Consider the following 19,917-nt stretch of genomic DNA (forward strand, 5'->3'; position numbering starts at 1 on the left):
ACCATTTTGGGATTAGGCTGCAAGGGTATTTAAGGCCAGTATTTTGTTTTGTTCGCGAGACAGAGAAGGATGTAGCAGGGTGCATGTTGGAGTACTTTTGGTAGATTTTGATATCAGGTATGTTTGGTCAGTAAAGATAATTGTTGAGTTCTATTATTCTTCCTTTGTGATTTTGTAGTTGTTTTGGTGACAACATGCACCGTTGTTTAACAAATGCTAATTCTGATGGAGGACCTCCGCCTCCTGCCATCTGTTAACCACTCTGGCCACGCGAACCTACAACACAGTATCTTATCAGAGGCTATTTCCAAGAATCAGTAAATGCCAAAAAAGATATACAGAGAATAACTATTCTAAATCTTATTTTATGGTGATTTTTGGGTTTGATTTTTTTTAACTAAAGATTCCAATGTAATTCTGTATTTGTCATGTTTCCATTATTACGGAGCATATTCGATGGAACTAGTGAATGAATAAAATATTTTTTTATCAAACTGTTGGTGTATTTACGTGTGACACAAACAGCCCAACAAAATGCAAAGTAATGCATATTTTATTTTTTCATAAAAAGACAGGGAAGTCACAAAGCAACAATATTTTCTTTGTCTAAAAACTATTTTTCCTTCACGTGAAACACTACTTCTTCCTGGAGAAGATTGCAAGGTTTTTTTTTTCTTTTTTCTTTTTTTTTTTGTCCATGTAGCTACAATGTCCATGGCTTTTGTTTGGGTTTAAAAAAAAAAGGAAACATTTGCCAACACACTGGTTATCTAAAAGGAATTCATACTTTATAGTCTATTAAAAAAGGAAAACAGCAAGTGAGAGCAACCTACTCAAAGCTATGCGGTTAAAAAGGCTTTACAAACTTGGTTGATAACGCAATATTTGACATCTCTAGTCGAAGCTTGTGTTGAAACATCACAGTACATCAAAATCACATAAAACAGTTCCTACTTTACAAATAAATTACTGTATAGCAGAACATGGAAAAAAAAAAAAAAAAAAAAAGACAACCTGTGCTCCTGTGAGAGAAAAAGCCACATATACTGGGGCAGCTGCCTTCATCTCTTACACATGAGGTTACTGTGACAGACAAGCTTTTCATTTTTATTGACCTCACTTGACTGAACATAAGTGTACACTTACAATAGAGATGAATATACATATATGGACATTCCTCATACAATCATATGGAGGCCTGTAGTCTTTAAAAGAATATTAAAACCTGAGATAAACAGACCAAAGCTAGTAAAAATTATCAACCAATTATGTTCAAAGCAATCTTGACTTCTATGATACTGAACAACACACAGGGCTGAGGGAAGCACTCCACTGTTGGATGTAAAGTGTGAAGAGTTTGATAAACTTGGTGGACAACAAGAGGAAACGAATAAGAATGATTCAGGGCAAGACAGGTCTTGAATAGTCTTAAATTCAACATAGCGCAATGGTAACCTACAACTTTAATGAGCAGATTGATATGAACAAACTTAAAAACCTCAAATTTGTACAAATACTATAAAAAGCATACTGCTAGAAAATAGAGAAATATTTCAAAATAGATCAATTTTAAATTCAAACTTTACAAGAATGTGTAGGCTACTGGGGTTTTTTTTTGGCTGGTCAAGAAACCAAAGATTTAGGTTTAGTTGTTTTTGTACCTGAGCAGTGAACAAAGGCCGACAAACGGTCCAAATCTGAGTACAGATCATCTTTGTTCACGTGTTGATGCGAGGTATGTCATTTCATTTGAGGAAAAAAAAAGAAAAACAAAAAGCCTCTCCTGAATTAAATGAACAAGTAAACAATAAAAGTAGTTCCCTTGAATGTAGTCTTAACGTTTTCCCTAGCAGCACCAAGGGAAAAAATGCTGACCGTGTCTGAACTAGAGCGGAAACGGTGCGCTTGTATGAAGTAAATGTACAAACCACTAGGAAAATACAAAGCATTTAAAAGCAAACAAGAAATCCTTCAACTGAAAATGCTGTTTTTTGTAAACCAATAAGTGTTACACTAAGCCTTTGCAACACCAAGATGATATAAGCTTCTTGTTTTGTAATGGGCGGTGCCTAACTATGATGGTGAACTGATCAGAAAAGCAACAAAAAGGATCTAAAAAGATTGATCTACTCGGTTATTAATCATTTGAGGTGCAGATTTTGGAGACCTTCCCTTTGTGCACAATTAAAGTTGGTCACTGTGATGTGGGTGCTGCAGTCTAAGTGTGACGTTGGAGGTGGCGAGCCAAAGGAACGGGGACGGACTTAGTTACAACGCTGATGCGCCACCGTGCTGCTCCTGCAAAATGGATCCATTTAGAAGATTTAGATCAGTCAACTCAAAACTCATCTTTTTCACTGTGAAAACTAAAGTCTATTAAAACTATTGTCTTTAAGAAATTTTAGCTACCACCAACAAATAAGATCAAATGGGAGAAGCAACTAGAATCCAGTGGTGTGTCAGGTGTGTAACTCCAGAATGTTTACTGTTTCGCACCTTATCTTGGTCAATGTCAGAATCCGCAGTGATGACAATCCTCTTCTCCACACGCGTCTCAGAAGATCCGCTTTTTACTACCTGCACAGAAAAGACGTCATACCTGAGAGGCTTGTATAACACAAAAATGGAGAATAAAACAGCAGATAAAAGGGAATTCACACTGCTGACCTTTGAGATTTGAGTAGTAGTGGTGGTGACTGTGGTGCCACTGGTTGACTCTGTGGTAATCGTCTTGGAGCTGGACATAGTTGTACTGTCTTTGTCCTCATCTGTTCCATCATCTGTCATCTGAGGAGAAACACCAGAGAAGAGGACACTAAGCAAACATGCTCAGACTACTGTAAACCACAGCTTCCATTAAAGAAGGTGCAGTGCTGCCTCAGGTTTACTGTGGAGCCCCTCGTTCCACGCCACCCCTCCACTCAGACCTGCTCACTGTCAGCTTGCCATTTCCTGAATGCAATCCTGACTTCCTGTAGCTGAGCAGGAGCTTGACCCCCTACCTTTGAAGAATCATAGGTGAAGGTCTTGGTTGGGACGATGGGGACCTCTGTGGTGGAGATGTGACTGGATAAGGAGACAGCTGTGATGGTGATAGTCTGGGTCTGCACCAGAGGAGGCTGTGAAGGGGAGCATAGCCCCATGAGTGGCTGTTTAACCAGACACTTGTCACCTCACAGCAAAAACTTGATTCCACGCCATGCATTGAGTTTAGCGCAATTTATTTTCACCAGCAGCCCATATAAGTGATTTTTTTTTTTTTTTTAAATCGCAGCATAGTTTTTCACCCCACCAGCAGCCGTTACAGAAGGAAACTTAAAATGAAAACTATTAAGCCGTGTGATTTGGAAAGATGACAAAATGAAGTCAGTGTGAACGTTTTGTCAGAGCAGAATACGCTGTTGTTATAACAACCCGTCACCACAGTCCAGAACTTAGCACACCACCGCGCAACCCCTCTGCAGCATATTGACTTCAGTTCAACACTGATGATTCAGCCTTTATAGGCTTAGATTTTTAAGTGTCATGTTGCTGCAAAGGAGTCCAAGGGCCAAGAAGAGAAAGAATCAGCATCACCCCGGGGAAGTCAGGAGACTACCTGGAAGCTGCGTATGACCTGTGGACCATCACTCCAGAAATGAGAAGCTGGAGACGATCCAGCTATCTTCCCAGAGCAATCTGCTGCTCCGGCACTGGATCCTTTTCCTTCCTGGATTTCATGCAGAACTTTACAGGAGCGTTCAGCTGAAGGAGTCAACTGTGCCGTTTGTACCTGTAGGACTGGCACCAAGAGCGTCTCAAAAGCTACAACCTCCTCCTGATTACATGACTGTTCCTCAGCAGGTGTATTGAGGGCTTCAACACTATCCAGCTCACTTTGGGAGGTTACACCGGGACTTGATATGACTTTAATGCCCAAAATTTCCTCATGATCAGCCTTTGTTTCAGAGCTTTTGCTTAGGGAACTAATGCAGACGCTCTAAAAAAAAAAAAACACAAAAAGAAACAGTCAGCTTGTAATCCTGGGCAGAGTACTCTGATAACAAGTGCATTATACATAAATGATACAAATATTTTACACAAGATTGAATCAACGATGTAGTTTAATTCTTGGACAGACGGTTGAGAACATGATGGAAACCAAGGTCATAGTGTTTAGATGGCAAAATCTGCACTGAGCTTAACTGTGGAAGTTTTTTTTCCCCAACATACACGATGCTATAGGTTATTAATCCAGAGGTACAGTTACTTCAGATGTAGCTGCAATGAATACTCTGCCAACTCATCCCGCACTCAGACTTACAGATTGTCTTAAAGAAAATAAAAACACAAATGTGTAAACATTTCCTGCCAGATCGCTCCTAAAATTTATTTGAATCGAAGTTACACCAAAGATCTGTTATCAGAAGAAAAAATCCACCCAGAGGTTTTTGCGTAACGTTTCTAACAAACAGACAAAAATGGGAATAAACATAACCTCCGGGGAGGAGGTAAAGCAAACTAATATTTACTTTTCTGTTCCAATTAAATGGCTGCTGCAGTTTTTTTTCGTAGTGGTTCCTGCTTTACATTTCGCTCTCTTGCATAAATAACTGATTTTAATTTGCAACCGATGTTGTTTAATTATTACTTTGAACTAGAAGAATACTTGTGGTTTTTATTTTGGTCTATTCTTCCTAAAATGATTATTTCAAATTCTTTGAGCCTTTTATTTTGAGGTTAATAGAAACTTTAATGAATACTTTAATAATTTTTTTTCCAAGTAAGAAATTATGCTTTCATTATTCTTTTTTAATAGGATGTAAAACAACTTTTGGTGGTTCATTTTATAGGCTGCTTATGCCTTTAGTATTAATCTTAAGGTTTCTCTCTAATTGTTAGCAGTATTCACAAGCTACTTTATTTATTTCACTTCTAACCCAATCCAAACCAACAGCTCAGCTGGTCACTCAGGGGAATCTAAAACACATTCACATTTGGACCTTCTGGATTTAGCAACAACTTCAGAAAGTGCCACCTGCAGACATCCTCTGATGAGTCTGCACTAGCAGGGTGAACAGGTAGGCGATAGACCGTTTTGTGGAGAAAGATGTTGACTGACTTTAGGTAATTAAAAAAGCACCAGAGGTCCTTTGCATACCGGGGAAGAACGTCACAGTGAAGACGTACAAATACCTGCGTGTAAACACTGACAACAGATTGTCTGTGCACAGGAAGGGATGAACAAACTTTATTTCTCAAAGAAACTGAGATCCTTCAACATGTACAGCAAGACGCTGGAGATCTTCTACCAGTCTGTTGTCTCCAGCGACTTATTCTTTGTTGGGGGAGCAGCACTGGAGTCAGTGACAAGAAGAGACTTAAAATGATCAGGAAAGATGGCTGCGTTTGGCGTACGCTGGAGCCGCTCGAGGCTGAGATGGAGACAACTGTGAAAAAACTGTTCAAAAGTCCTGCTGTTTGTTTACCATGAATTTACTGTATTTAGCCGTCCTAACCATCATAGAATGGACACTCATTCAGTCTATGGATGAGACACATCCAGCTCTGCTGCCACAAGGACGGAAGATTAGAGCCGCCACGGGCAGGAACACGATACAACAGCAACAGGCAGAGACTCAACTGTTTAATTCTGCTTTTTTAAAACATCATCACACATTATCATTGTACACCCTCACTCTAATTGCACAGTGCTTGCATCTTAAATCCCATAATTTCCTTATTTTTAATTTCTTATTTTGATATCTATTAATTTTATAATTCTTTTTTTTTTTTAGCATATTATATATTATTATTAGATATTGTTCTATCTGCTTTTCTAGTTATATTGGTTATTTAATATGCATTGGATCTCCTCCTTCCTTTCCATTCTATACATAGAATGCTGCTGTGAAACCACAATTTCCCAGTCTGAGATCTTGAACATGTCTGACTGTGTCCTTTTTCACTTATACTCTGAAAGGAGATTCATACCATGAGTGAGGGAGACACGTTGAGTTAAATGAAATTTCCTTTTGGGTGAAAAGAGAAGGGTGATATATAACCAGTGCAGCCATGCATTTGCACATCATTGCCACAATCTTATATCTGAACAACATAATTTATCTCCTGGCAAAAAAAAAAAACAAATAAATGACAATAAAAACCATTAATATGAACTGTATATGGAATGCTTTTTATTCTTTGGTCAAAGTTGATTGTCATAAAGTCATGCAACAAGGAATCTCTTGCAACTGCTACATACTGTCTTTTCCAAATACTGGTGGAGGACAAATAAGTTAATGGAGTATTAAAACTGAGCTGCCTCAAGGTTTCCAACCACAGGAAATACTACAACAGTGAATGAGAATATCAACAAATCCTCCAGTAACAAGTCGGCTGGATGTGTTTAAGAAGAAAAGGTCACAGTGATCAGCTGATTTGACGGCAGACTAAAAACTACTGACGATATAAATGCACCTCAATATGTGTATAAAAACAAGCTCAAAGTGATGTGGTCAGAGATTAAAAACCTTCCAGTAAATGCCAGTTAATAAGAAATATTTCAAATATCCATAAAGTCCTTTACAGGAAATGCAAAACAGAAGTGGGTTGGTTATTATTTTCAGTCCTATTCAGTCTTTGGAGGTGAGGTCGGTATGTGGTTGGAGAAACCAAGGAGATGCAGCAGTGGGAAAGAAGGAGTCAGTCTTTTTTGAGCAGCGGTCTGAAAGAAAGGGCAGCTTCTCGGGTGGAGCAGAGGATGAGGGATGAAGAATGCTGGAGTGATGTTGCAGAGGAGGCAAAAGCAGGAGAGAAGGAGGAGAGAAAGCTAGAGGTTGATGGGTAGATGGACTTGGTGCGCTCTCCATGGCTCACATTCACACCTGTGTGGGGTTTCCGCAGGGTTCAGATGGCCCCTCAGCTGCGTTTGGAGTAGAAGTCTAGCAGGGGGCCACGTGGGAGGCGGATGACAAACTGAGAGGGGGAGGAGGAAGAGGAGGAGGAGGAGGTGGGGGGGAGACATGAGAGGAAGGGATTTAGATCTGCCTGCAGTGATCTATAGTTAACTGACTATCAGAGGTTGAGCTCTACAATATTTCAGAGTTAAAGGCTTAAATGAAACAATTACAGCCTTTGTTGTTGTTGAGAGCATGGAAATGTTATTACATGCATTTTAACGTGCGTTCTGTGTTTTCCATGTCCAACCATTTATTTACTGTTTGTAACGACAGGAAGTCATCCACACTTGCTGTGTTTTGTGATAAATTTGAGGTGGAACGAAAAGCTGCAGCTCACACTGAGTCAACAGAGAATGAGCTGCGAACTGCAGACTGCTGACGTTTCATTGCTACAGATGTCAAGTCCACTTTTAGCTGTAAAACTACCAATCTTAACAACATGACTGTAAAAAATTGTGCAATGGCAAGTAGTTTAGAGTCCGTAGATGTGGCTTATTTGTATTTAATTGTGGCTTATTCCTATAATAGCACCAACAGTTTCCCTTTAGCAGCACAAGCAGAACCAGTATGGCAGCTGCTTGTTAAACAGAGAAGTTGTTTCTCACACGGAGCATTTAGTCACAGTGAAATATTAACAGAAAGATAAATCAGCTTATAATTGTGAACGTGATGATAAACAATATCTGTCCATTCAAATAATTGGGCCTTAGACCAGGGTCATATTCGTTCAAAGCATTTTCTACAAAAGATTTTTTTCCAGGTATTAGAGTCCAAGTTGAAAGATTTATGCAGTCTTGGAGTCAAATAAGTGAGACTTATTTGATCACACTTATTTATTCATGTGCATTTCTTCTACAATGGAATAATGTTTCTACTCCACTGTGAGACAATAAGTTAATTTAAAACGACTAATAAATATAAACAATATGATAACAGCAAATCATTGGAATCCTGTTATATTTGTGTAGTTTTTACTGTAATGCTATATTTTGTGATGCAAATGTGAACGAGGCCTTGTCTGGAAAGAAAACCAACGAGTCGGAGAAAGCAGCAGCCGAACCATAACTGAAAGCGGCGTGAAAAGCAAGTGAGCAAAGAAAGAAAAGGGGAGGCAGAAAGACAGCAATGAATGGAGGGGAAAGAAGAAACACTGCTCACTGTGGCAACGTGCAAATCTTTTTGAACGTTGTCATCTTTTAGTCATGCAGTCAGGTCTGTCAGTCATGCAACACAAACATATCTGGGTTTCAGAGGCATCCAATGGAAGATCTGCCCAAAGTGTGCTCTCAGAGAGTTGACAACCTGTCCCAAAGATGCCTCACCCACATCTGTCTTTTTAGTGAAAGAAGGAAAGCGCAGGCCTTTTTCAACAAGTTCTGCTGCATTCTTCACACGCATGCATGTGCTGCATACCACATGCCACTGTCTGGGAGAAGACTGCTCATGCACACACAATGCTCAAACTGTCAGAATCAAGAGTGGCAGCTGGAACAGGCTGAGATACTCTTTATCCATCTATTAACTTGTTTCATTCAACACAGGAGAAATAACTCTCTGATGTAACAGTTACAAACTATTGTCAGCATCAATATGACAACTTTTGCAAAAAAAAATTATATAAATAACAGAAATCTCCTTGTTTATAATTTAGTGATGATGTCAGTTCAAGGATTGATCAATTCAATTCATTCATCCAATTTAATATTTTTCACAATTTCCTGTCAGATTTCAGCTAAATTAAAAGGATTAGCTGCTTTCTGTGGAGACTCACCCCATCTGCACCAGGTAGAGGCTGGCCATTGATGCCCAGGGTGCGGAACGGAGAGTGTGTGGACAGGCGCTTGTCCCACTCGCTCGGCCTGGACTCAGGGACGGCCTCCATGAAGTTCCTCTTCAGCTCACTGATGCTGGCATGGTGCTTGAGCAGATCGTCCTGAGGCTTTTCAAACTCCTATTCCGAGGAAAGATGAGCGGGGAAAGAACGTGTGGTTGGAGGGAGGGGACAGGAAGAAGAGCAGCAAGTAATTTGGCAAGAGGGGCAAACAGAAAGGAACGGAGCACGTGGGGAGATGACATTGAGAGAGAAGGAGATTAAGAAATAGGAGAGAATATAAAAGAAAACAGTCAGATTGTGTTTCTTCTGTTCAGTTTTTTGTGCATTTTTTTAGTTGCTGGTTGAAAAAAAACAAAAAAACACATAAGCAGAAGCAGGATTAACAGGCGTTTCTAAAAGAGCATAAATTACAAGAAGGCGTTAATCTCAATGTTTGCACTTCTTGACTGAAGCACAAAAAGCTTCTGGTTTCTTGACAGATTCCCAGCAACTGCTTTTCAGACTGCAAATGAAGTCTGGCAGCTGACTGGTGCCATGATTCATCAAAGCTGATTATCATCTGGAGCCCTGGATGGGTGCAAGCTATAAACTACACAGCACAGCATTTACAATCCGTTTCACAGCATTAGGCTTGCAGTGAAACGCGTTGAGGAAAACAGGCTGCAAATCAAAGAGCAGGAGACGTGGTGACAGCAGATATGAAACAGGTTGTTGAAGATGAAGCCACGCAACACGTAAAAACCAATTCATTTCAGGCAAATGAACGGGTGCAGCAGGAGAAGCACTGATTGAGCAACAGTTGGCGCCAAAGTGAATCTTTATGGACAGTTGCAAGATGGCAGCAATAAGGCACAAACACACTGCAGACTGTTTTACTGTTAATCAGGACAGACTGTGATGCTTAGGAGCAGCTTCATGATAAGTGTCTTCAGATGTCATTCTGCTCTCACACAGTAAAGATGTAGAACTTTTCTGATTTTCAGGAACATTTGGATGACTGCTGTAGAAGTGCAATGCACTGCACCAAGTTAGGGAACAAGATGCAAGTATACAAAGCAAAAGCCAGGACAGGAGAATACTGATGATAAACAGTAATTATGTAATCAATAAAAACTGATCAGCTTGACCAGCTGAAATGCTCCAGTAAAGTTTAACTCATACCATATCTTATCAACCGCTTTACGTGACTGAACATTAGGGAATAATGATAAAAAGGGTATAATCTGAAAATGTTTAAGGCTGCTGATTGTAAAGTTTTGTTAGAAGTCCAGCAGCACTCTCCTTATATCAGCTGGGTTAGTTATCTTTGCCACACACATTATCAATTAATGCTGCTGCAAAGAAAATCAAAAGGTGAATCATGCCACATGCAAGCGTGAGATTAAACACAGCCATTGTGCCAAAGAGCAAGAAACTCAGCTGGAGACGGACATTTCCAAAGAGGGATACAAACCTCCAGCATTAAAATGCTATGTCTGACATAAATTGAGTCACCCTCAATTTTCTTAGCTCTTTTCTGTAAAGAATGAAAAGAACAAAAAAAGTGTGGGTTTGTTTCCGTTTCCCTTTACGTTGGCATCATACTGCCACACCTTGGACATGCATACTATGAAGTTCACTACTATATTAATACAACAGACGAGAAGATGCGTGAGAAGTGCATGCAATATCGTTTGGTGCAAAGTGGCCACAGGGGCCAAAACTGCACTATACTAGCAAAGCAAAGAACAAACGGCTCTGGAAGACCGAGGTTTCTAGACTATGATGAGAGAAAGAAACCGTGATGGGGTGACAAAAATATGACAGAACACCAGTTAGTCTATCATCATGCATGTGTGCATTCCAGTGTTTACAAAAGCAAGCAATGAAAAGAAATGATTGCCTTGCAAAAAATGTAAACAGCTAACATATTCTGAGGCAAGCATACTGAATTTGCATTTACTTTGTTTAGACTCTTTATTTACTGTTCACATTTTCTACTCATTGTTGTATTTTCTACCCTTCAGAAACACTGTATGTGCGTCGAACCTGCTGAAGCTTTCATTTTAGACCTAGTTGTATGGAAGCACAACATGGGAAGAGGGTGAAATTAGTCTTTTGGATGAGAAACTCTGCGTCATCAGAATGGAGATGGAGAAACAGCTACGGAAATACGTGCCACGCCGGGAATCTGACCTTTCGCATTCGCACCCCCTCCAAGCTCGTCTCCGACTCGTGCTAACCCAGGGAGGAGAGAAGGACACGCGTTAGCATGCTCTGCCTCTTGGCTTGGATGCGTCACGTCTCAGCCATAGTGAAAACGTGTCCTCTGAGGGAGGACGGCGTCTGCCACTAACCTGAATGTCCCCATTGATGGTGGATATCAGTGAAGAGTCTACTTCTCTCTGATCCCTCCACGCTGCTGGCTACAGCAGCAAGAGAGACACAGTTCACACTCAGACACAGAGAGAAATCTCTGCTCACTCTGTTCAATACTACATCATTATCAATCACAATGTCCAGGCAGTCACCTTGAAGACATTAAAGATAAACAATCTGCCTGCCTTCTACTGCTACAGCGATCATATGGTTTACAATAGTGTTCCCACTGCACTTTTGAAAACAACTTAGAATACTGTAAAAGAATAGGGAGAAAACAGCATACTTTGACCTCAGTCGCGGCTTCGATTTTTGAGGGCTCCACAGCTTCGACAGTGACTTCCAGCTTCCTCTCTTCCTGGCGGCTGGTCTTGATGGGAGTTGAGGTCTGCGGCTGCTCAGGAGGGGCCATGGGGATCCCTGCCTCTGCAAGCGCAGCCTGGGAGAATACCGGAGCGCTGACAGGACGCATGCCTCTCTGTGTGCTCACAACTAGACAGAATGTAGAAAAGATGGTAATCAATAGAAGAAAACAAGGTTTTGGTGCCGACTGCTTTGAAGGAGTACGGTTAGTATGGGCACATGGGGAAGTGTCGCATTCAAAACAGTGACGAGGATTTAAACGCAGCACATACTTATGTGCGTAATCGGCCGTTTTATACTTACCGTACTTGGGTTTGCTGTGATGAGAAAAATGCAAATGCAGCAAGCGTATACTCTACCTTTTTGTCTCCTCATTCTTTTTACGACAAGACAAGCAAACGTGAGAATGTGAGGTGAGTAAGAAGCAGATGTCCTCCAAGTGAAATGCAGCGCGTTTTAGTTCTTGTTACAACCCAACGGTGGATACAACAGCAGATGATGTTAGGCTGCACATCAAGCTGAATGAGGTTGAACCGGTGAGATGTTGGGTGAGGAAAGCGGCATTCCTTTCAACTGCAAACTGAGCAGTCAGAGCTCTTTGAACAGGTGGATGTAGCTCGCTTCTCCTCAGAAGAGAAGCCGGTGTGTCGTGTACACAGGATGCAAATGTTAATAAGCGTTTTCTGAGTTTTTTTTATCTGCCAAAAAACAAACCCAAACAAGCAAAAAAATACCTGACTCCTTGAGGTCAACATCTAGCAGAACAAACCAATCATCATCGGCTCGTGATTGTACGAGCGGAACCCTTTCTTCCAGAATCCGCTTCTCAAACTGTGGTCTCATCTCTGACATATCAGTCCTTCTTGTGACCACGGCACCTGGAAGTTTGACCTTTGCAGGCAACCGGATGCTTTCAGGAGCAGCGACTAGCACAAATATACAACCAGGTATTATTGGAGGGGGAAAAAAAAAACCCACAACAAACAAACAAAAAAGGAAAACCTGCCACGTCAAAGGAGTGTTTTTTGTGTAACAGGACAAAGTTCTTTTACCTGATCTTTTAGGAGGCACATCCAGAAGTACAAACCAATCATCTTCCACCTTTCTCCCAGCTGGTTGCGGCTGCACCACATCTTTCTTTTGCCACTTCTCCTCCACTATAGTAATTCTCTGTGTTCTCTGCTCTGTGATCACAAACTCTTTCACTCTTTTCACCTCAGGACGGACGACGACGCGTTCGTCCACCGCCACTGGTGCTGAACACACACAATGTAAAACTAAGATTAAAGATAAAAATTTACTATCCTGTTTGAACAAACAGCAGCCCTGTAACTACAGCCTGGCATAACTTACAGATAAAACTGCTTTTCAAGCCGATTCTGTCTCATAGCAACAAGCACGCAAAGAAGTTGTAGAATACCTGAGACCTTTTCTGCAACGTCTAGCAGCACAAACCAGTCATCGTCCACTTTTCTTGGTTGTAGCTGGTTAACCATCATCACAGGTGGTCTTACAGCTTCTGCCACATATTCTGGTTTTGGTTCAGCGGGTGTTGTGATCCGCTGAACCACAGCAACTGGCACAGAAACACATAACGAATGAATGCGATGCCAACAAATGAGAGCAGCATACACAGGCCAACTGGCCATGAACAGTACCTGGGAGTATGACTACTGGTCTTTCTTGAGCAAGATCAAACAATGTAAACCAATCATCTTCTCCCCCTCTCTCGGAAAGTGGTGTCATTTGGCTCGGTCTAATTTCAGGCATGCGTGCACCATCTTGCCACGTGTCGAGCCCAATTATCGCCTTCTTGTATGTTCTAGTCTCTGCAGTTTTCACCTCAGCTTCAAACGTCTTCATCATATCTCGAACAATCTCAACTGGAGCGACTGGCACAGACAGTGTGAAAGAAGCTGTGTGACAGCAGCAGATCCACTGAAACAAAGCAAACGTCTCGTCTGAGGTGCAAACATGATTTGTACACGATACCTGCTGGTACTGTAACTGCCTTTTGGCTAACAGCATCAAACAGAATAAACCAGTCATCATCTCTCTCTGGCAGTGGCTGAAAAGGCTGTGTGCTAATCTGGTCAACATAAACTTTTTGCCGCACGCGTCCTGCTTCAGCTGGAACATCTGGATAGACTTTAGTTGGTGGTGGCGCATAAACTGAAAGAAAAAAATGTAACCTTAAACTCTGACACTTTTAAAATGCTGGATGATTATTATTATTATCTAGATGTTGATTCTTTGACAATGATAGCTTGCAAAGGCCGACATTTCTCGGCTGTAGGTACCTGGAGGCACGTAAGGAGTCTCTTTGGAAATGACCTCCAGCAGCAGAAACCAATCGTCCTCTCTCTCCCTCACAGGTAGCAACGTTTTCTGCTCTGGAAGCTCCTTGCCATCTTTCTGCATCACGGTTTCCTCAACTACAATGTCCTGTGTGGACTCTACAGTCAGAACCTTAGTCACACTGGAGACACTTTCTCTGTGATAAGCCTGAGTGTACGCAGCCATGGAAACTATAGAAAATAGAGTGAAAGAGCAACTTGAGGAAAACAAGGAGGGAAAAATAATTTTTAAAAAAAGGTGCATAAGGAAAACCCTGCAGTACCTGGAGACACAAAAGATGTTTGTCTAACTGGAATATCCAGCAGCACAAACCAGTCATCTTCCCTCTCGGATGGAATCGGTTTTATTTCTGCATCCTTAACTAAAACCTCAGTTCTTTGCTGTCTTTGCTCGACAGCCATTGCATTAACCACAGAGACACCTTCTTCTGGGGTCACTTCAGCAGCAAAAACAAAAGAAAGCAAGATAAAAACTTCACACAGTGTGGCGTGGAAGTGAAAGGAAAGAAAAACCCTTTGCTTTTATAAAACTGTGATGAAGAGAAGAGGAACTTCAGCTATACCTGGTGGTACATAAGTTGTTTTTCTGGGCAGAACATCCAGCAGCATAAACCAGTCATCTTCTCTCTCTGTCGCCTGCTGTTGCGGGATTTCTCCTAGATATCTTTCTGGCTCTTGTATTATCTGTCTCTCTTCAAAGATGACACTTTCCTCTTCTGCATCTCCAGCCACAGAGACTAAATCTTGGTCATCTGTCTGAGCTCTCTCCCTTATTGTGACTGGTAAGTAAAGTCAGGAGAAAGTATTTCACCACAAGCAGAAATGCACAAGAAACAGCTGTTTTGATAAACAGTGTGGGGTTTTTCAGCGGTACCTGGAGGTGCTATGTAAGACGTTTCTCTGGGAGGAACTTGCAGCAGAACAAACCAGTCATCGACTCTTTCTATCATAGTTGGTTGCAGTGATATCTCAGACACTTTCCACACTTCCTCTTCTCTTACTTGCCTCTCCTCAATTTTAATTTCTGTTTTCACCACAAGTGGTGCAACCTCAGATTTTGAGCTGAAATATTCACTTCCACCCTTTTCCACAGCAGTCACTAAACAGAGGAGTAAAGACAGATCACATGACCACAGGAGCAAACATTCAGCACTTCCAACAACAGCTTAGGTAAAAAAAAAAGAAGCAAAGCAGGACAAGAGGTTGCTTTCACTTGCAAACAAAAAAAAATTACATTTGCAGATAAATGGATATTTGTATGTGTATTTACTCCTTTTTTGGAACCTCAAATTTCTGCAATTTTGTACTCTTTACTGTTTATGATGCTCAGAGTATCATTGATATCACTGACTGTTTTATGCTGATTTTCCAAACTGCAACACAATGATTTTATGTATGCTGCTCTCCACGTATATGTGCAATTATTAAAGTTTGTATTTCTTGACATGAAGTACTTTCATGAAACATGTAGATTTCCATGAGCATGTTTGGTCGCTATAGCCGTGTTCATACTGTTGTGTAACCACTGTATACATGAATAGATTTGTTTCTCTCTTATTTTTCCTCCTTTCTCACTTAAATTATTGTAGGATTGGTCAGCGTTTGTGGTCTTGTATTTAACTGGGAAAAACAATAAAAGAACTGTTTAAGAATGAACAATAAAAATATCACTACTAAAATGGCAAATCAGCAGTGTCTCAAGAAGCCAGCAAAGGTACAACGCAGATAGAATTAATTGGTTAATATGTTAATGTTTGCCACTTTATCATCATTAGAACGTTAAATGAATGAGTAGAGACCCACAGCTGCTTGCATGGTAACATACTGTACCTGCTGCTGCATAAACTGGTTTGTATGGAGGGCGATGAAAAAGTTCAAACCAGTCATCTTTATCTTCCATCTGAACTGGATCCTCAGCCTGGCGTCTGTCTGTAACCTCTTTCTGTGTCCTCTCCTCCACCATCTCCCAACTGTCTAACACTATTGTCACCCTCTTTTTAGCTGAACGCTCCACCGTCTGATATGTTACTGCAGACGTGGCACCAGCAACGTCTGGAGAAGCAAACTTCTCCTCCACCTCATCTTGCCACTCTTTTTCAATCTGACGTAGTTTCTCTCTCAAACTTTCATCTAAAAGATTCTCTTGCATCACCTCAGTTTTACTCTCTTCTTCTTCTTCTTCTTCAGGTAACAAACCTTTAAAAAACACCCGCTTTATTTCATCTTCCAATTCATCCCCATCTTCCTCTGTTCTCTCCATCTTCCTCACAGACTTTCCGATCACTACTTGTGTAAAACCTTTAACTTGCTGTTCCAACTCCTCCTCCTCCTCTTTTCTTAATTTTTCAACTTCCTCCTTCCCTAGCTCCTCTTCTATTACCTTCTGCAGTCTCTCTGCCATCTCATCCACCTCCTGCAGCCTTTCCTCTAACCCCTTCACTTCCCTTAGCTTCTCTTCCAAAATATCCACCTCTGTCATACTGTCCACTAAAGTGACCGTTTCCTGCAGCCTTTGAATCACATCCTTAGTGGCCAATTCTGTACTCTGTTCCTCAACTCGGCGCTGGAACTGGACTTGGGATGAAGCTGAGAAAAGTTGCAAGAAAAGGGAAACACTGACAGGGTGAAACACAGTTTGATCCATATTGTAGCTTATTAGCTATTTTTTTTTTTTTTACTTTAAAAAGGTTTTCCGTATAATTATTTTCACACAAAGGAACTCACACAGAGGCTTTTGTATACGTTCAGAGGAAAATAAGATGACCCAATCATCTTGTTGGAAAAGCTGAGCCAAAGAGGTTGTTTCTGCCAAGCTGGCTGTGACTGACAACATCAGAAGAACAACAAGCAACAGTTTTGAACCAGATAAACACAAACGGCTGAAAACAGAGAACGGCATGTTTGGTTCGTTGGACAGTGGATCAGAGCTAAATCAATAACTCTCCAACTCAAACTGCTTCAGAATAAATGAAAGGAGGCATTGCCAGTGCAGATACCTGGCTGTTTTACAACATCAACAGGTGTGACCGCTGGAACAGGGCGATCACGGTATAAAAGCGCAGACCAGTCGTCTTCCTGTCTCATCTGCTGCTGCACATCGACCGCCAGCTCCTGCCATGGCTGACTTTCTGACCATGTAACAGCTGTGCCCTGCCAGGTCTGAACAGGCGGTCCCTCGGCCCAGAACTGACTGAAAGTCTGCTCTGACTCCCCTCTGGCTGTAAAGAGATGGCAAGGTGACGGCAGTTATGTAATGCTTCTGCTGGACAGATAACGATCGCTGCAAATGCTTCACAGCGCTTCAAGCACACATGTAACCCAGTTGGATGCCAAGCATAGACCAGTAAAAACTGGTCTACAATGAGTCCTTTAGGATGTGGTTAGTTGAAAATGATGAAATATGAATCTTACAGTTAAAAAAAAAAAAAAAAAAAAAAGAGTGGACGACCAAGATATAACTGCAAGTTATATTTCATCCTATAACCTTTTAGAAAGAAAGCTGCAGTGAGGAGCAAGTCATTCGGTTAGGAGGTTAAACACACTGCAGGCTGAAAGAGAATGAAAATGTGCTTTATGCATTTAGCACAACTTCTGAAGAACAGCCACCTCAAGTCAGATAATGTTCAAGAATGGTTCAGAGGAAGATGAAGCCTTTTCATCTCGAAGTAAGAACGCTATCATTCAGTCATGTAAAGGAAGGATTTAGTCTGCGTCCTGCAGCGATGCATGCCGTCTTCCTGACATGTTGAGCACAATGCAAAGCGAAATTTTCAAAAGTTTAAGGGCATGAAAGCAAATGAACCGGAACAGATGAGGGTGTTATGGAACAGCAAGCGACCAGTGAGTTAGAAATATGCCAGAAGGCATTGTGAATGGTTCCACGCATCGCCTGGTACCTGGGAATACAACAGAAGGCTGAGGTTTGTCAAGTGCCATCATTAACGACCAATCATCAGTCTCAGACCTGGCTGATGCTGAAAGCTGCTGCAGAAACTGGAGAGTTTCCTCTCCAGCTGCAAAAGTAAAAGATGCCAGAAAAAAGTTTGTCAAACTCAAGGTCTATTGCAAGAAAAAAACAACAAAACAAAATAGGATTTTAAATCAAAAACTTGTCCATACCTCCGTCTAGGTTACGAGACAGCCTCTTGCTTGCAGAGCGTGCAAAGCGAGGGGCTGGGCGGTCGATCATGGAGCTCGCCTGGCGGGTCTGGGCCTGAGTGCGACCACTGTATCGAAACTTGGAGCCCAAGATGAGGAATCGGCGGGATGAAGGAGGCTCCACTGTGGAAACCCTAAGCAGGAGGTACATCACAGAATCAATAAGACCATTTAATCTCATCCACGCCAGAGAGTCAACATTGTCGATAGATTCTTATCTAAAAAAGTGAACAACACAAAGCTCATCTTAATGAGCAGACAAAAACCTAAAGGTATAATAGCAAGGTTGGAACCATTGGTGTGTAGCTTTTCATTTGCAGAGCCAATGTCAGCTTTACGGTGCAATGAAGACAACCTGAGAATGACCTCCTGTTGCCAAGCAGGTGTCATTCTGAATTACAGAAGAGCAACACGGTTTTACCTGAAGAAGGTGTGATGTTCAACGCAAACTTTCCACAGCTTCTTTGAGGCTTTGTAGTTGGGCAGTTTGAAGCCAATGGTGCTCTCGTACTGCTCTTGCTAAATGTGAGGAAACAGATGAAAAATGGTTGAAAAACTTCATGTCAAGGACATTATTCTGCAACAAACAAAAATCTGAAACACTTTTTTTCAGAAAATTATACTCACAATATGTGTATTACTAAAGGAATGACTCGTGTTTATAACTGTAGACGACTGATAAAATGTATACACTTTCAAAGCAAGGACAGCAAGTATTCAGGATTAGATTAGGAATATTTTTATTTACTAAATTTGGGCTTCCAAACAGGTAGAAAAACTGAACACAATGAATGTTTGAGATTTACCTCTGATGGTCGGATTTTAATAAAGAAGCTGCTTCGTTTGTAGGAGATCTTGAGCACTTTAGGCCAAGGGAAACGGTTGATTCGAAGTTTGTCCTTGTAAACCATCAGACCGCTGGAGCAAACCCCCAGCGTGATGTCGACGCCGTCAAGATCCTGCATGTAAAAACGGGATTATGGCGTCGCACCATTGTCATCTTCCTGCACTTACAACACACGGTCACTGGGAGGCAGCCTTTCTCATACAATCAAACAGTTCGGTGTCATGGGGTTTGTTATTAATCTTTCTTTTATTCTGTAAGGGGGGGGATGACATCAATTTTGTCATTTAATTTGCTACTGCTGCATTACAAGCATGCCATTGTAAAATAATGGTAAGCATGTGAAACACAACAGGAAATCTGGACTTAGAATATCTCAGGATTTTCAGGAAAAGCCTTCATTTAAACTGCAAAATATTTATCCCAACAGGGACAAACATTTGGGGCAAAAAAAGATCAAAAATAGAAATAAAAGAAAGTAATATCCACCTTAGCTTGGTGCAGATCAACCCCATACATGGCAAGTTTCTTGGCATTTTCCAGGAACAGCATGTCTGCTTGGGCTGGGCTCATTGACCTGGACACACAAAATACAAAGGCATGACCCTTTGTCACATCCAGATTACATTGTCTGCAAGTAAATAAACAAAAACAGGTTTCCAGTTCGGCTCAGCTGCTCTTTGTGTTTAGAAGTCTTAATTGATCCAATCAGTTTCCAATGCCTTCACTAACCTGTAAGTACGGTGCAGCTCCATCACTTTCTCCTCCAGCTCTTTGTTCTGTCCAGGAGCCAGGCTCAGATCTTTGAGATAGTCTGACCCGTGAACCTCCGGGTCGTATTCTCCCAGCTCGGACTGGGCTGTGTAAGAGCCCAGCAGGGACAGTGTCACAAAGGAACAAGGAAGAACTCCACGCATGATATCCTTCCTCAACTGGAGACACAGGAAGTACCTGCAGAAAAAATGAAGTTATAATTAAATGAAAACGATGATTACAGAAAAAATATTTGTTTTTGATTAAACTATTTTCAAATATGCTTGCAAAATATAAATCCTTTAATGA

General features: G+C 41.2%; 1 protein-coding gene across 1 annotated transcript in view; it reads right to left on the reverse strand.

Annotated features, from left to right (window-relative positions):
• Positions 1–1,631: 1,631 nt before the first annotated feature.
• LOC306756382 (uncharacterized protein) overlaps positions 1,632–19,917 on the reverse strand; it is a gene marked incomplete at its 5' end in the record, with an annotated part of 32,954 nt that continues 14,668 nt past the window's right edge. Inside the window, 26 exons of the mRNA XM_079241111.1 lie at positions 1,632–2,298; positions 2,497–2,577; positions 2,668–2,787; positions 8,713–8,892; positions 10,229–10,291; positions 10,951–10,992; positions 11,112–11,180; positions 11,420–11,625; positions 12,231–12,422; positions 12,549–12,752; positions 12,917–13,072; positions 13,155–13,388; positions 13,489–13,668; positions 13,797–14,024; positions 14,117–14,290; positions 14,417–14,632; positions 14,728–14,952; positions 15,684–16,439; positions 16,578–16,676; positions 16,850–17,071; positions 17,750–17,866; positions 17,973–18,145; positions 18,433–18,530; positions 18,818–18,970; positions 19,345–19,432; positions 19,588–19,806. Coding sequence (XP_079097237.1) covers positions 2,269–2,298; positions 2,497–2,577; positions 2,668–2,787; positions 8,713–8,892; positions 10,229–10,291; positions 10,951–10,992; positions 11,112–11,180; positions 11,420–11,625; positions 12,231–12,422; positions 12,549–12,752; positions 12,917–13,072; positions 13,155–13,388; positions 13,489–13,668; positions 13,797–14,024; positions 14,117–14,290; positions 14,417–14,632; positions 14,728–14,952; positions 15,684–16,439; positions 16,578–16,676; positions 16,850–17,071; positions 17,750–17,866; positions 17,973–18,145; positions 18,433–18,530; positions 18,818–18,970; positions 19,345–19,432; positions 19,588–19,806 — 4,525 coding nt within the window. The 3' untranslated portion in view covers positions 1,632–2,268. The remainder of the gene's footprint in view (positions 2,299–2,496; positions 2,578–2,667; positions 2,788–8,712; positions 8,893–10,228; positions 10,292–10,950; positions 10,993–11,111; positions 11,181–11,419; positions 11,626–12,230; positions 12,423–12,548; positions 12,753–12,916; positions 13,073–13,154; positions 13,389–13,488; positions 13,669–13,796; positions 14,025–14,116; positions 14,291–14,416; positions 14,633–14,727; positions 14,953–15,683; positions 16,440–16,577; positions 16,677–16,849; positions 17,072–17,749; positions 17,867–17,972; positions 18,146–18,432; positions 18,531–18,817; positions 18,971–19,344; positions 19,433–19,587; positions 19,807–19,917) is intronic.

Source organism: Telmatherina bonti (genome assembly GCF_933228915.1).
Source record: "Telmatherina bonti genome assembly, chromosome: 5".
In the NCBI taxonomy this organism is placed as follows: domain Eukaryota; kingdom Metazoa; phylum Chordata; class Actinopteri; order Atheriniformes; family Telmatherinidae; genus Telmatherina; species Telmatherina bonti.